The sequence below is a fragment of the Lissotriton helveticus genome, chromosome 1_1 (assembly GCF_964261635.1).
Source record: "Lissotriton helveticus chromosome 1_1, aLisHel1.1, whole genome shotgun sequence".
Taxonomy (NCBI): domain Eukaryota; kingdom Metazoa; phylum Chordata; class Amphibia; order Caudata; family Salamandridae; genus Lissotriton; species Lissotriton helveticus.
Genome location: NC_136057.1, coordinates 295,078,340 through 295,096,368, shown reverse-complemented (window position 1 = coordinate 295,096,368; position 18,029 = coordinate 295,078,340). Strand labels below are relative to the sequence as shown.

Below are 18,029 nucleotides of genomic sequence, written 5' to 3'. Positions count from 1 at the left end.
AGCACGATAGAGACCCGTTTCGAGGCCCCCTTTAAAAAAACTGCTGGTGCTCAAACCCGGTGACACAGTCACCACTTAAAGCCCTGCTGCCATCTCAGGCCAATCCCCATGCTACTCTGCAGCAGGGAGATTGGATGGGAGTCTGTCCCAGGGGCTGCTGGAACCCAAGAAGAGGCCAGCAAGATCGATGTGACTCGATAGACGGCCAGCCGGCGGTGTCAGGTACGTTTTAAAAATGATTATTATTAACCTGTACACCCCGCGCGATCACTCCCCCCTCTTGCCCTCCCCCAAACCACTCACCACCCTTAGTTAGTGGCGGCCGCCACTGGTTATACTGAGGATGTTGATGGAAGTAATTAGGAAGCAAAGCAGAGAAATTTAGGTTGACACGGATGGGCGTAAAATTAACAATCTGGCTTTTTGCTGAAGATCCAGTGCTTCCAATGGGCCGGTACTGTCTGCTACTGAGTACCGGAACTTTTTATTTTGAGAGGGAGAGTATCTGCTCTTTTCAAGTAAAATGTAATACTTTTAATTGGAGAGTACCAGCACTTTTCAGAAACAAGCTGTTACTCTGGTACAGAGTAACTGCACCTCTATTTTTGCATTTCAAGCACTGAGATCAAAGGCTGGGGGAAGTGATAGCTTGGTGAGCTATAGAGGGAATGTTTAGGTCTGGTTAAGTAAATGTTCATGTACCCAAACATCTGCACTGGGGTATGTATGAGTGTCTCTAGGTGTATTTGTGCAACTGTTTCATTCAGCTCTTTAGGATTTGTATAGCACACAACTGCCACTAGTGTTCGGGGGAGGATAATGAAGCTCAGGATTGCAACATCACAGAAGCCCAATGGCTCTCTCATTTTGAGGCAATCTATGAGGTCCTCCTTACATCAGGCCAGCACCCCGATTGAGTTCAGTGAGGGCGAAATTGAGAAAGCCATAAGAGATACTGCTAGTAACAAAGCACCGGGCCCAGATGGTGTTCCCGCGGATCTCTATAAAAGTGACCATCAATTTTGGGCTAAAATCCTTGCTAATGTCTTCAGTGCCGTGGGCACAGTAGACTTCCCGACCTCCTGGTCAAAATCTATTATCATTCCTATTTTTAAAAGGGGCAGTGAGGGGACCCCCGGTGTTATAGGCCGATATCCCTCATCGAATCCTCTGTGAAAATTTTAGGAAAGGCCAGTTTATCTAAAATCACAGATTGGGTAAATGAGAGGGGGATCTTTTCTAATATGCAATATGGATTTAGAAATGGGAGGAGCACTATGGACCAGTGTTTAAATTTGCATCTTTAATTAGGCAAATACACTATGGCCAAGGAGGGTTGTCTAACAATGGCTTTTATGGATTTATCCAGGGCTTTTGACCTGGTTAATAGGTCAAAGCTCTGGAATATTTTATTGGTAAAGGGACTTGACCCCTGTTTAGTTTATTTTTTAGCTAACCTCCACCAAGACCTCACAGTGTCAGTTAGGATTTCCCAGGCTGGCGATTGTACTAGATCTTTTAACTCGGGCAGGGGCGTACGGCAGGGATGCATTTTGGCGCCCCTGCTTTTTACTCTTTATGTGAATGATCTAGACAAATCTCTCATAGAGGCTGCGTTGGATGTTCCGCGAGTGGGAGAATGTCCAATCCCTGTTCTCCTCTACGCAGATGACGCGGTTCTTTTAGCCCGTACTGCAGTAGGTCTACAGCGGCTTTTAGATGCTTTTGGGGTCTTTATGCATTCATTGGATTTGATTGTGAATAATGGAAAGTCACACACTATGACAGTAGGTCACAGACCTAGAAAGACGTTTTACTGTAATGGTGTGGTTTCCTCTGTGTCTTCCTTCACTTATTTGGGAGTCCTTTTTGATGACAGGTCATCCTAGGTTCAACAACAAAAAGTGAAAAAGAACGCAGTTATATGAGCTTCCTCATCCCTTTTAGGATTTGCACGGCATCTGTGGGCCAGACCGATAGAGGCTATCCTAAAGGTTTACAAGGCCAAGTGTTTGGCTATTGCGGCCTATGGCAACTCTATATGGGGCTATAAAGATCAGGCTGGCATACAGATAGCTCAAAACAAATTTTTAGGGAGCCTTTTATCTGTCCCACAATCAACTCCATCGTATGCTATACATTAGGAGTTAGGGCTAGGTTATGAACAAAGTCCTGTGCACACGAAAGATTTGAGTTGTCTCCAGGTGGAGACTTCAATTGAGCAGTGTTAACGAAAAGATTCAAACGATTCGTCTGGTAACAATGTAGAATTTAATCGTGGACTGAATGTTCAGTACATCCAAGTAGCAAGTAGTAGACCAAATTAAATGAAGCCGACACGTGTTTCATCACAGCGTGTAGCGGCTGTGATTCATCAGGGCTCAAACGCAGGGTGTGCGAAAGAAGGGGTCAGTAGTGTGCGTGGTTAGCGCAAGCACCTCGAGGATCAAAGGTAGAGACATGTAGATCTCCAATTTAGAGATATTATCGGAATGCACGGGTCCGTGCAGGCGTTACCATCGGCATCCGGGTTGTGGAAGTTAGGGCTAGGTTATGTCACCAATATTTTGAGTACAGCCCCGTTGCTTTGCTGGCTCAAAACTTGGCTTGCTATTTTTAGGTAAGGGGTCTGATTAGGTGATAGTGTTTTATTATGAATTGAATTATCGTCTATGTATTTTAATTGTTATGTCTAAAGATTTGTAATATTGCTTATGTCTGTGTTATGTTTTTGTACTTTTATGATTTTAAGTAATCGAATAAAGTGGATTGACTGACTGACTGCCACTAGTGTTCTGCTACTGCCATTGTCATGTTTTGTAGCTGCTGCAGCTCGGAGTCTGCAGGTGGCTGGCTGCAGGGTGTGCCCTTTGCAAGAGTTAAGCGAAGTTCATGAGATCCGATGGTGTGCTTTGGTCTTGTTGCAATCAGTGGCAGCCGGTGGCATTTAAAAGTGGTGGGTGTAAAAGTTCGGGATGAGTGCGAGTAGCAAGTGAATCCGACCATCATAAGGGAGTGGGGGGGTTCTTCTCCTGAGAAAAAAATGAAAAAAGAGTGGGCAAATGCTGCGTTTTCAAGCAAATGTATGAAAGCAAGAAGTTTAATAATGCAATTGTGAAAGTGTAGTTATGACATCAATAAAAAGATTTCATATGATAATGATATAGGTAGCTGCCTATTCTATATAACCACAGAACGTCATTACAAACTTTGAGATAACAATGCTGAGTTAGCGCACACACAGCCCTCTGCTGTCAGGATGAAAGGAGCCCTCCCCTACACAGCGGAGACTAACTCAGAAGGAAAGTAACATTAATACACAGTAGGGCACAGTGCTCGGACTTCACATGAAATCATCATATCATTGTGCTGGAAGCACCCGCTTGAAACTTCCTCATGATGTCACAGTTCCTTAAGCATCTTGAATGCACCACGAACTTTGCACATGAATCTTATGATCTGATTGCTGCTGAAGGTTTGCAATTTTGTGAGATGCGCTTTTATTGTTTCTCCTACCAGTACTGTGTTACTAATGACCCTGCTGTAATTATAGTCTGCGTCACCGCGGGCACTGCACAGTACACCACAGTCAACAAAAGAGTGCCACCCGCAGTCGGCCATAAAATCACTTCACACACGGAAAGTGCATACTAAAAATCATATTTAACAGGGAAAAAGAATGACACTGAAACTGGTTTACTCTTTACTGTCGAGAAAATACGAAGCCAATGAAATGAGGCAATTTCGCATCTTCACGAGTGTTTCTGGGATAATGGAAATACTGCCAGGCTTCAATGAATCAAACAAGAACAGCACCTTCAGCGTCTGTTAAAAAGCACAGTCTGTGCCTCGCGCTCCCTCTCACTTAGAGAGAGAATGGGCGTAAGTGCAGAGGAGCACACGTGCCCACCTGCTGCGCTGGGTTTGAAAGCCTGTCTTTATCCCCACTGTACACTGAAAAGCTGTTTCACACCATGTGCCTTTGTATGAAACACACGGGGATAAGTGCATGTGAATACCAGTTAAATTATGTGGCAAAGCTTCAGTGTAGGGGAACGAGAGAGGGGATTGCTGTGCCGCATAAGTGTCTGTGCTTGATCACTTGGTAATCATCTCCCAATGCCTTGAAGAAAGAGTACTCAAGAGAAGAGAGCTGGGAAACTTCTCCAGAGTGAGGGTTAATTTAAGATGTAATAGCCAGGGAGGTGGGAGGGAGTGAGAGAGGGTGCTTAGAAGGGGTGTGAAAAGCAGCAAACCTTTTCCAGCAAACTTCTGATATTTCCCATAAAAACTCTGAAAAACATTTCAAGTGAGGAAAGGGTTACTAGAGTTCGAAACCTGCTCTTTGTAAGACCCAGTTCCACACGTTTGAGGCGCATGATCCAGGTGGCCTCCCTCCTCCTGAGTGTCAGCTCTCTATACAGAACGCTTCTGCACGACTCATCCTGGACATCCCCCGCCACGACCACATCTCTGATCATCTGAGAGACCTGCTCTGGCCCCCGTCAGCAAGAAGATCACGTTCAGACTCCTCACCCCCGTGCCTTGAGACCCTAGCGGGTGAATAGCGCGCTCTATAAATCCGCCTGATTGATTGATTGATTGATTATTGCCCCCCCTAGCATCTCTAAGTACGGTATTATACCTGTAGAAGGCTCTGTGGCTGTCCTGTGCGGGACATTCAGCGATTTGTGACGCTTCTGGATATCTGATGTCAGCCTGTTTCACTGCCCTCATGTGCTCCCCAATGCGATCCTTCGGTGCTCTGATAGTGCAAGTGTTGTTTCTGCTGAGTTCCCCGACCCGGGCAGCAGCATCCAAGGGCCTGGCGCCACCCAACCCCTTCTGCTCGGGTCAGACCACTGGGGGGCACGAGTTACCGGGGCCGCTCGGCCTTCACTCTGCTGGGTAGGGTGAAGGGCCTCCCGCCAGGCAGCAGGTCCTCGAGTCAGACGGTCCATGCAGGGTGGAAGCTCCTTGCTTGAAACAACAGCCGAGGCTGGCCAAGCAGTCCATTCCTAAACGAACCGCGAGTGCCCAATCGATCAGAGTAGGAAAACATGCTCTAGAGCGCAAGGTCTTGCAAATTTAAACACAATTGCTCCTTTTGTGAGACGACAGGGCACCCAGAGTTTAAATGTTTTAAGAAGTCCAAAGAAAAAGGTGGACAGAAATGAACAAGGTATGTCCTCGGTTTTCAATAATCCCTACCCGGTGTCCCTATTGACTATGAATCCTTGGTTAAATAAGTATCCACATCAGGAGCAGGCGTATCAATTGTATTCTGGTTTTCGATTTGGTTTTAGGATTCCCACGATAGGTTTTCAGGGTCCTAGAGTTTGCAAGAATCAGCAGTCATTAATACAGGGACAGGAGGTGGCAAAAAGGAAAATTGACAAGGAGTTAAAGTTAGGAAGGGTGTCTGGGCCATTTGATAAGCCCCCATTTGCAGATTTTGTTTTCTCTCCTCTCGGCTTGGTTCCCAAAAATGACCCAGGGAAATTTAGATGAATTCACAATCTTTCAGCTCCAAAAGGGGCTTCTGTTAATGATGCCATAAACCCTGCCTTGACTTCGTTCAAGTATGCTTCTCTTGACTGTGCCCTTGAGCTCTTAAGTAACCCTGGGTGGGTAACCTCGCCATGCCAACGGAGTTTGCAGAGATTTGCCTACTCCAAACTCCATGCTGAACGCGGAGCAGGCAAAAACTACCCCTGCACTCTCAAATCGTCTCACTTTTTGGTGTTGGCGTGTGGAGTGATGAACTTGTCTCTGCACTGTCGCTGCAGTCTCCCTCTCAAATCTTTTCACCTTTTGTTGTTGGAGTGTGAAGTGATGCACTTGTCTCTGAACCGTCGCTGCAGTCTCCCTCTCACATATTCTCCCCTTTTGTTGGTGTGTGGATTGATGCACATGTCTGCACTGTCGCCGCACTCTCCCTCGCACATCTTCTCATGTTTTGTTAGTGTGAGGAGTGATGCACTTGTCTCTGCACTGTCGCCGGAGTCTGCCTCGCACATCTACTCACCTTTTGTTGGTGTGTGGATTGATGCACTTGTCTACACTGTTACAGCACTCTCCCTCTCACATCTTCTCACATTTTGTTAGTGTGTGGGTTGATGCATTTGTCTGCACTGTCGCCGGAGTCTCCCTCTCACATCTTCTCAACTTTTGTTGGTGTGGATTGAGGCATTTGTCTGCACTGTCGCCGCAGTCTCCCTCTCACATCTTCTCACCTTTTGTTGGTGTGTGAATTGATGCATTTGTCTGCACTGTCGCCGCAGTCTCCCTCTCACATCTTCTCAACTTTTGTTGGTGTGGATTGAGGCATTTGTCTGCACTGTCGCCGCAGTCTCCCTCTCACATCTTCTCACCTTTTGTTGGTGTGTGGATTGATGCATTTGTCTGCACTGTCGCCGCAGTCTCCCTCTCACATCTTCTCACCTTTTGTTGGTGTGTGGATTGATGCATTTGTCTGCACTGTCGCCGCAGTCTCCCTCTCACATCTTCTCACCTTTTGTTGGTGTGTGGATTGATGCACTTGTCTGCACTGTAGCCGCAGTCTCCCTCTCACATCTTCTTGCCTTTTGTAGGTGTTGTGTAAATGGATGCACTTGTCACCCTTCTTCTTGTGCATGTTTTGATTTAGAGATGAATCCATCTACCCCTGTGCTCCTTCCACCATCACTCCCTCACATCCTACCACTTTTGTGTTATGGATTTGTAGACTGAAGTACCTGTTTCTGTGCTGCCTCCATAGGCCTTTTGTCACACCTTGTCTCTTTTGTGTGATAGGTTTATAAATAGATTCCCCCTCTTCTGGAGCTGCCTTGATCTTACATCTCCTGTATTTCGCATCGTTAGTGTAAGGATTGAAGCACAGTTTCTCCATCTCACAAAGGGTAGCCTTAGTTAATATTGTATTGAATCTTGTTAGGGCTGTTCTTGTGACTCCTGCACAGTCCTTCACTCACAGTTGTCCTTTGGTATGATGTTTACCATACTTTACTGCATCACTCCTCATACTCACTGTCCAGCTCCCTTTCCTCATCTGGTCTTCCTCGGAATGCTGTTCTAATGTCTGGTGTAGCCCGTGGAGGGAGTTCCGTGGGACAGTGAGGCGGGCGGGGGAGGGGCAATGTGGGGGTAGTAAACACCGGAATATGGATGAACGAATGTGAGTAAACAATTAAATACATAAAACGAGTTTCGTTGCGCAATGAAATTCATTTTATGTATTTAATTGTTTACTTACCTCCGTTCATCCATATTCCGGTGTTTACTAACCCCCACCCTTCTCCTTCCCAGCCCCGTCTCACCGCCCCATGGAACTCCCTCCACGGGCCGCTATTGGTGTATATGTCCCAGCTCTGCCTGCATGAGCCATCTCTCAAATGGACTTCAGTTGAACTGGCCTATAGTATGATGAACCTCTCTGCCCTATGGTGCCTGCAGTCCCTCCCACTCAGGACATCCCTTGTGTCCATCTCCTATACTCTCCACTAGGTGGCAAACCTCTCCAAGTATTGACTTCATATTCATTCCTCTCAACTGCTTTTTTTAGGGTCGAGCCTGTGAGAGTATGCACTAGCACATGCGTCTCGCTTGTGAGACACTTGTATCAAAAAAAGGCTTAGAACCCGCCCGTTGTGTACCCATTTGTTAGCTTGTGTGGCATTCTTCTTTACAGCCTCGTAATTCGTCACTGCAGGCCTTATATAATTTCAGTCCCTCTCTGTGGAGCAGGGACCAAGCACAAATTGATTCAAATTAATCAGCGCCCGTCCTCGGCTCCCGACGTGATTGGGGTACTATATTGTTCTTTTTAACTTGCAGTGCCTTGCAAACAGAAAGCGTGTGACTGGCAAAAACATGCTAAGCAGAACAAACAAAATTGCAAAGTTTAATTTTCTATAGTTAACTTTCTTTTAATTTTCTATGTCTTCTTTTCTCGCTTTGCACTTATATTTTCTTTTGTTTATGCTCGTGGGCACTGTTCTCAAAAGAAGAGGATTATTTTATTGCAAAGCGACATTGTTCTTTACTTATCTGTAATTTCAGAAATGATGCTTTAACACATATTTGTGCAGTACACCCCAATCCACCCCATTCCAATTTGCACCACTCCAATCCACGCCAAGCCCCCTCACCTCAGCCCACACCAAACCACCCTACTCAGTCCAATCCACCACACTCCAAACCTCCCAACCCACGCCATTCCAATCTGCTCCACTCCATTTAAAAAAAACTCTGCCCCACTCCAATCCAAAACAATCTGTCCCACTACAATCCAAAGCGATCTTCCCCACTCCAATCCAGAACAATCTGCCCATTCATTCAAAACATTCTGCCCCACTCCAATCCAAAACAAACTATCCCACTCCATTCAAAACAATTTGCCTGTTCCAATCTGCTGCACTCTAATCCAAAACAATATGACCCATTCCAATCCAAAACAATCTGCCCCATTCCAGTCTGCCCAACTTTAATCTGCCCACTCCAATCTGTCAAACTCCAATCTAAAACAATCTGCCTCACTCCAATCCGCCCCAGTCCAATCCAAAACAATCTACCCCACTCCACTCCAATCCAACCCACTCCAATCCAAAACAGTCTGCCACACTCTAATCCGCCCCACTCAAATCGTCCCCACTTCAATCCAAAATAATCAGCCCCACTGCATTCCACCCACTCCAATCCTAAACAATCAACCCTACTCCAATACATCTCACTCCAATCAAAAATCGGCCCCACTCCAATCTGCCCCACACTAATTGAAAGCAAGCCACCTCACTCCATTCCACCCCATTCCAACCAGCCCCACTCAATCCACCCCACTCCAGTCCAATCCACCCACTCCATCCCAATACTCCCCATTCCAATCCACCCCAGTCCACTTTGCACCAATCCATTCCACCGTAATCCAACCCAAATCATATCTACCCTACTCCAATAGCATCCACCTCACCCCAATCCACCCCACTCACTCCCAATCCACCCCACCCCTCTCCAATCCCATCCACCACAATCCTCCCCACTCTAATCCAAAACTATGTAGCCCACACCAATCCAAAACAATCTGCCTCACTCAATTTAAAACAATCTGCCCCACTCCCATCCAAACCAATCTTCCCCACTTCAAACCAAAACAATCTGCCCACTCCAATCTGTCCCACTCAATCCAAAACAGTCTGCCCCACTCCAATCCAAAAGAGTCTGCTCCACTCCAATCCGCCCCACTTCAACCCACTCAGATCCAACTTACCTCACTCTAATCCAGTCCACCCCATTCCAATCCAATCCACCCCAATACAGCCAAATCCAATCTACCCCACTCCACTCCATTCCACTCCACTCCAATCCACCCCATCCGAATCATTTACCCCACTACAATCCAATCCACCTCAACCTAATCCACCCCAGTCCAATCCACCCAACTCAATCCAATCCACCTCACCCCACTGCAATCCAATTTACTCCAATTTTCTCCACGCCGCTGTAATCCACCTCACTCCAATTCACCCTGCTGTATTCCACCCCTCTCCAATCCACCGCACTCCAACCCACCCCATTCCACTCCAATCATCCCACTCCAGTCCACCCCACCCCAATCCAATCCATCACACTCCAATCTAATCCACCTCACGTCAGCCCAATACACCCCCTCTACTCCATTCTACCCCAATCCAATCCACCCCACCCCAGTTCAGTCCAGCCCACTCGGTCCCACCACCCACCCTACTCCATTCCAATCCACCCCGTTCCAATCCAATCCACCCCACTCCAATCCAATTCACCCCCTACAGTCCAGTCCAATCGACACCCCTCTACTACACTCTAATTCACTCCACTTCGAACCACCCTACTCTAATCCAATCCATCCTCAAACAATCTAATCCATCCCACTCCATCTCACCTCACCCCATTTCAATCCACCCCACTGCAATCCAATCCACCCCATCCTGCCCACCCACTCCAATCCACATCCCTCACTCATTCCAGCCCACTTTACCTCAATCCAATCCACCCCAAACTGTTATAAACCAATCCACCACACTACCTCAATCCAATCCACCCCACTACCCCAATCTACTCCAACCCAGTCCACCTTATTCCACCCTACTCCACTCTATGCCAGCCCACTTTATGGCACTGCACTCTATGACACTCTCTGCCATTGAAATCTATTTAAATCTTCGACACTCTACTCCCCCACTCCACTCTACGGCACTCTACTCCAACAAATCCAGTCTACGACACGCTACTCCCCCCCCCTCCATTCTAGGATACTCCACTGCACTACCTGTTAGTCAAGCTGAACAGCAGCCACACTGGTGTACAAAATGGTAAATCCACATTGCCAATGCCAATATCTCTTGTATAGGCAGGACCCATTGGCTTTGCCAATGCTTGTTTTTAGTTGTTAACCGAAGGTCGGCATATTAAAGTTATTAATTCGGCTGAAATCAGACAAAATTCAGATAACTCCGCTTCAGTCGAATACATTCATACCTTCTCATGAGAACTGAACTGTTAAAGCATGAAATTATCAGACCTTATGTAGGAAAAACCCTTTAGTAGATACTTTTCTTTTTAGTATTGATATAAAACTGTCACAGACGTGAATAAAATGAAACAAAGGAACGTTCACTTACCAGTGTGCTTTGGCTTTCATCGATACTTTATATCAGTTTTATAAAAATGTATTTGCTCTAAATGCGTTGAATTCACATGTTACTGAATATAGGCAGGATGAAATGTTAGAATGACTTGCACTTCTCTGCTGTGCTGGCCTCTCAGGCCCCTCTCCAGGTTGGTGGAGTCCCGCCGTTAAACCCGGATTAAGCGAAAAGTAGTCTTTGAATGGGAAACAACCTTTACAACGCAACTTTTACAACACACTACCATTACAACGAAACTTTTACAACGCAACATCCATTACATCGCATGCCATTACAACGCAACCATTACAACGCATGACACTACAACGCATGTCATTACAATGCAGTCATTACAACGCATACCATTACAACGCATACCATCACAACGCCTAGTACCCTTACACAATCCAACACTTACCCTACTGTTGCACCCCCTGGAGTTAGAATAGTAATTTTTCCCCCTACACTATCCAACACTTACCCTACTGTTGCACCCCCTGGAGTTAGAATAGTAATTTTTACCCCTACACTATCCAATACTTACCATACATGCAATTTAATGGTATGCGTTGTAATGGTATACGTTGTAAAGGTAGTATGCGTTGTAATGGAATGCGTTGTAAAGGTTGTTTTTAAAAATTCATTGTAATGGCATGCGTTGTAATGGAATGCGTTGCAATGGATGTTGCGTTGTAAAAAATGTGTTGTAAAGGTATGCGTTGTAAAAATATGCGTTGTAACGTCATACATCCCCTTGTATATCTTAAAACGATAATGCCTACCCCCAAAGGGAGCCTTCCAAGCACTGCAAGCAGGCCAGAGCCTCTAGATAAGTTTCTGAAGTCAAATCCCGCCACAGACCCCAAGTATAATTTTAAAGGGGGCGAATGATTCGTTTTCCAGTGCAATTTTCAAATAAATTGGCTAAAATCCACTAGAACTGCGGGTAGTTCTAAACACAAGCACAGAAACCGTCCTAATGGTTCATGGTGTGGCACAGTGCACGGGGCATTCTTTCTGCACAGCAGCAAACCGCGCATGTTGAGCATTGTGTGCTGTTCCCTCAAGGCTCCCTTTAGGACCGGGAGGGCTGAGAAGCTCACAGCCCAGCCATCCCTCAAAGCCGCCACCCCCCCTCCACCTCCCAGTAGGTTTCCCTGTTTCTGACACTGAAACATTGCTACCTGTGCGTCCTCTCTCACTCCACTGATGGGGTGTGTCTAGTACATTTCAGCTGCCTGTGTGTTCCCTCTACAGCCCCTTCCTCACACCTGCTGCCCCTTGTTACTCCTTCCTCTGGGCGGGAATGCACAATCCCACGTTGCCTGCTGCATCTCCCCTGGTCCTGTGTGTTCTTTATTCTATGCACTTAAATACGGATGTATGACATCACAACGCATGCTTTTACTCCGCATGCCATTACAACGCAGTTTTTACAACGCAAGTCGTTACAACGACTTGCCTTGGGGGCGCTGGATAGTGGAATAGTTTAATTTTCTATTCCAACTTCAGTCCCCGTGGATAGTAGGGAAGGTGTTGGATAGAAAATTAAACTATTCCCTATCCTACTGCGCCATCCAGCGCAAGTCGTGGTAACGACTTGCGTTGTAATAGCTGCGTCGTAATAGTAGTGCGGAGTGAAAGTTGCGTTGTAAAGGATGTTCCCCCTTAAATACCATAGAAAGTTTCCCCATAGTAATCCTATGCAGGTGGGTGCTCTATGTAGGATGGGGTCTGCTCTGGCCTCCCGTGGAGAGGACCTGGAATGTTCTTCCTGGTGAGGCTTGTCACTGCCCTATCCCTGATGATAATAGATAATCAATATTAATTGTCAATTGGAGCTGATCATAACATAGTCCTTTGTCTCTTTCTCTGTCTACAGGGTTGAGGAGTGCAGAAGTTCCTGCCATTGGAGGTCTTTGACCAGGAAGTTCAGGGTCTACTGATTTTAAAGCCACACAACACTGCACACCTCAAAGTGCCTCAGCGAACAATACCTTGACCTTGTGCAGGCGCAGACTTCGCAGCTATGAATTTCCTCCGGAGGCGCCTTTCAGACAGCAGTTTTGTGGCCAACTTGCCCAATGGCTACATGATGGACCTGCAGCGCCCAGACAACTCCACCAGCTCTCCGGCGTCCCCGGCGACGGACCGCAAGCAGCAGCCGGCTCTGTCCTCCTCCAACTCGTCTGCCTCCTCCTCCACCAGCAGCATCTTCAGCTCCATCTCCAATGCCATGAAGCAGAGCACGCAGGCCGCCCCCGCGGGGCTGGTGGAGCCATCTGCGAGCCCAGGGCCTCCTGTGGTCCACAAGCCCAAGGTGCTCCTGGTGATTGACGATCCACACACCGACTGGTAAGGAATCAAAGTCTGACTAGTCACAGCGGGCTATGAGCAGACACTGGCCATACAGGGGAGCAGCTTTGGGGGGGGAGGGTGTTCGGGGTTTTACACACCCCTAATAATTGTATTTTCTGATGAATAGTTGGGTACAGCTGTGTTTAGTCGGGTATGGTGAGGTTTCTGCCAGATTTCACCTGGGGATTTTGCATGCACACACTGACAAAGACACACACTCTCTCATCTTTGAAAGTTCTCAAAATGTTGGTTATTTTACAAAATGTTGTGTTTCTCTCACTTAGTACTGCTGCCAATCCACATTTCTCTCCCTTTGCACTGTCCCTTTAGCTCCTCTTTTGCACCCTGCTTGTTGTAAAATGTATTTTAACATTATATGCCAGCCTGATTGTAGGGAAATCTGAAGCTCCCCCCCCCCCTCCCCCTCTATCTTACTAACCTTATGTACAAGAGCGGAGCCCACTGGAAAACTCAGACAGTCTAATGAGGGCTGTGAAAAGTTTGCATAGTTACACAAATTGTGACTCTGTCAACCAAAATGAAGAAATTGAGTGAAAAGGAGTCCCTGCCTGGTAGCATCGGCTGAGCACCCCCCTCCTGTTGGAAGAGTGCCCGGCCGTCCCTCTCATTTTCACTTTGCTGAAAGTGCCAGTGGGGACTTATGGAAGTGGAGAAAATATATGATGTGCCCGCAAAGAGTGATTTCCCACTGCCACTCAGAACTGGTTTGAATCCTGAGGGGCTGCAGGGATATACAATTCTCTGCAGTCTGATGTCCACCCATGTTGGGTGGGAGATTAAGCCGCAGACAATGCGTTGGGCAAAAGTGACACTACACCTGGAGTGAAGCCGGAGTACTTTGCACTTCTTCATGTGGTGCAATATTTCCCACCCTTGGATGTGTGTTGTTTCTCTTCTTCCACCTCTACTCAAAACACCACTGACTTGTCACAGTGCCACAGCTCCTCAAAGAGTGGAAGCGTCGCTTCGTGGCATTATGGGCACCAAGCTGCCTGGCAGGTGACTCTAGGGCTGGGTGACATGGCAGGAAGCAAGGAGGATTTACAAAGGGGTTCATATCACTTTCTGTCTGCATGGCACATATGACTGTCAAAAGTGTCAGCATTTTACAACAAGCACTGGCTTGCCAGAGGTCTGTGATGTGCTAATGCAGTTTATTTTGACCTGTAGGCATCACAGGCGATCCTTCAGGCAGATCAAAAGATGTAATTAAAGATTTAACTAGAAAGAAGGAATATTTGGTGTAGCGCATCGAAGAAGTGGTATTCTGTCAGTGGTCCTAGACCGTGACCACCGAAGTTCAAAGTACTATTTATTTGTTGAACCCTCGTATGTGGCACCAAGTAATTGAATACAGCTTTGATTAATTAAGAGAAAAGATATGTTTTTAAAGACATTTGGAATCGCAGAAGAATATGGTGTGGCTGCAGAGGAGGAAGTGTTCTATGGGGAGGAGGCTAACTCTGAAAAGGCTCGCCCCCTTTGTGTTCATGACTGGACGTAGAAACACAAAGGGGCATTTGTATTCAAATACATTCTGTTTGTGCCTTGATATGGAAATGGATGGTGTAGGAGTGGGGAAGAGAGGATTGTGAGGAACGTTTAATTTCTATTGTAAAATAAGAGGCCTCCCCTTTTTTGATTGCCATCGTTTGCAGTAGGTTACTCTTGTTACTGAGGGAAGTGTGGGATGGCTGTATGGTAGGGATTTTGTGGATCCCTGCAAATTCTATAACTTTCCCTCACAGAAATGTGAGGAAGATGCAATATTTTTAGCCAACTATTGAGGACTGCAGGGCATTCTGAGTAAGAAAATGTAGTTGGCCCACACAAGTTACAGCACCCTGGACTCCCCTGCTATCTAGTTTGCAGAAATGTGTGGGGTTCATTGTTTCCCTTGATGGGGGCCAAGCCCCAGCCCACATCCAGATGCTCACATCTCCACAATGTGTACAATTTCACAATGAAAACTTGATGTTTCCATGTTGCGTTTTGGGGCCTATCATATTGCAGGTGATAGGTCCAATAACACAAGTGAGGCACCATTTTTGAGAGCTTATATGAGAACGCTGGGTAAAAGGAATTTTGTGAATACCCACAGATTCTGGAAGTTTCCCTCAGAAATGTGAGGTAAATGTGTGATTTTAACCACAGGTTTCGGTTGGCAGGGCATTCTGGGTAAGGCAAGGCAGTGGGATCCACACAAAGCACACCCCCATGGACTCCCCTGGGTGTCTATTTTTCAGAACTAAGTTTAGCAGGTTTCTCTTGATGAGGGACAAACCCAGGACTAAAATACTGCAGCTACCCACATCGCCAAAATGGGTCAATTGTCATGATGAAAACTTAGATGACTCTTTGTTGCATTTTTGGGCCTATCAGGTCGCGGATGATAGGCCCAGTCACACAAGTGTGGTATGTTTTTTATGAGGAAAAGGTGGGAACATAGAATAGTATAACTTTGTTATTATCCCTGATGTTTTCTTCCTCTTTAGACTCAAATGCAAGCCAGTGTGCAAGAAAGAAGACATTTTGAAAAATGGCAGGAAACAATTTTAACAAATGCAAAGATTTCCTTCATACTCATTTTGTGTGTAACAGATTTTACCATATCAATTGATGCATGGATGGTATACAATGAAAACCCCATTTAAGCTGCAAGTAAGTCAGTTGTTGGCTCCAAGTATCACGTCTTTGGACAACCATCTCTATCTCTCTTTTCAACCATCTATTCTGTCTCACTCTTCTCCTCTTACTCTTTTCTCCCTCTCTCATCCCTCTTGTCTATTTTGATCACTCTCTACTTTCTTTCCCCTTATGACTTAACTGTGCTCAAAGAACTCGAGAAGCCGACGAAAGCGACAGAAGCAGCCCTTTCGGAGAACTAATTTAATGTCTTTGGCATGTTGTACTTCTATATTGCCACAAGATGGCACTCAAAGCGCACTATCCTGAAAAGCAGGATGAAAATGTGGTATGTGAGCCACAGCGCTAAAAGTAAGTAATGGAATATTTTAAAGGCAAACAACAAAATGCAGTCTTGCAACGATGATGTGTTAACGGTCACGCATAGAAACAAACTGTACCCTATCACAGAGAGACCGAACCATTTCTTTCAGGGCACAGAGCCCACTTCCTCCCGCAGAGATCAAAGCCTGAGAAGTTTTACCTCGTGAAGAGAGCGCGCGCAGCATGCACGTGGCGTGGGCCCGTGCGACGACGTGTGGCTTCTTATGTTTATGTATCTAAATACAGCCGTGCCGTTTGACTGCAGTACTAACAATTTGAACTGTGTTTACTTCCTGCCTCTCCCTGGCACGACTCTGCCCAGTACACTTCGACTTGTAAGTTGGAGTTTTATGTGTGCAGCCATTGTGACTCTACTTATCTTTATTTCTGTAGAGTGTGTGACTTTATAATAGAGAGTCAGGGAAAACAGGGCTTTTGAAGCACCTGTGCCCACCTAGACGGAAGCCTGGACGTAAGCAGCTACTGCCCGCTCGACTGCCCACTCCCAATTCAACCTGTATTTCCCACCTAGACTACAACATCCAGTCAACATCAACTGCCCACTCCCAATAAGCCAGCTATTCTGCCCCCAGACTGCAACATCTACTGCCCAAACAGACAGCAAAGTCCAGTGCTGACCCAGACCGAAACCAATATTGACTGCCCACTCTGAAAGCAACAGCTACTGCCCACGAAAACAGCAACACCTACTGCCCAGACTTCAACATCTACTGCACGTGCAAAGCCACCTCCAATTACGCTACTAAATTAACATCCATTCCCCACGTAGACTGCACACATCTGCTGCCCACCCGACTGCAGCATCTACTGCCCATTCCCAGTTCAACATCTTTTCCCCATCTAGGCTGCAACATCTTCTGCCTATCCAATCAGCAACATTTACTGCAGACCCACCCTGCACCATATTCTGCCCAAACAGGCTGCAACATCCACCCAATGCAACATTGCCCCCCCCCTCCTAATCAACATCTATTCTCTATATATTGGAGGTGGTCACAGCTTTGGGGTTCAGAAGAACACAGTGTTTCAACTGCGCGTATTTATACTTTGGCCTTGCTTCTTGTTGAAATTCATCTGGTAGCATTTCAAACGGTTTGGTTGTGTCTTCTGTCTTTATCTCACCAAGAATTTAGATGTCCTTCTCTATCCAATATTTCCAATATGTCTTTTTGCCGTCAGTTTGGAGTTCATTGTGGTTCCAGATTGTCCCTTTGAGATGCAGAAGGCCATTATTAGTTAACAGTTTGAGTGGATCGCCACATTTGCTCAGTTTGCATAAATATTGAATTCTGGAGACCAAGGGGCATATGTATGAAAATCCCTGTTTGTGATGCTCAAATAGCAATTTTTTGAGAATCGCTATTTGAGAATTGCAAAATGGGATGTATGGAAAAAATCGCAATTATTTTGAGGTTTCTTAGTATTCCTTATTTGCGATTAGCAAATTGCGAAATCGCAATTAAGTAATACTTTCCCATTCATTTCTATGGGCCAGGAGGCCCATAGGAATGAATGGGAAGTCATTCTCAATTTACGATTCGCAATGAGAATCGCAAATTGAGAATAATTTCAAGGGTGCAAGGGTGTCATGAGGACACCCTGATGCACCCCTGAAATGAACATGTGTGCGCATATGGCGCACATACATGCCCTAAGGGCATGTATGTGCGCCACATAGCACCTTCACAAATGCCAAAAAGTGCATTTGTGAAAGGAATCGCAAATTACCACCAACTTGAAGTTGGTGGTAATTTGCGATTTCTTAAGGAGAAATCGCAAAACTTTAGTGCTTGCTGCATAGTATTTAAGGAATCACAATTTGCAATTCCTTAAATGCTTAAGCAAAATTAAGGAATCGCATATTTTGCGATTCCTTAATTTTGCGATGCGATTTTCCTAATACATCCAGTTTTCCTAATTTTTAGTCGCATACTCTGCTTTTTTGCGATTCGCAGCGTT

General features: G+C 46.0%; 1 protein-coding gene across 1 annotated transcript in view; it reads left to right on the top strand.

Moving 5' to 3' along the window:
* The window catches only part of SYN3 (synapsin III), a 1,149,796-nt gene that overhangs the window by 190,301 nt on the left and 941,466 nt on the right, over window positions 1-18,029 (top strand). Inside the window, exon 2 of the mRNA XM_078653521.1 lies at window positions 12,544-13,016. Coding sequence (XP_078509647.1) covers window positions 12,691-13,016 — 326 coding nt within the window. The 5' untranslated portion in view covers window positions 12,544-12,690. The remainder of the gene's footprint in view (window positions 1-12,543; window positions 13,017-18,029) is intronic.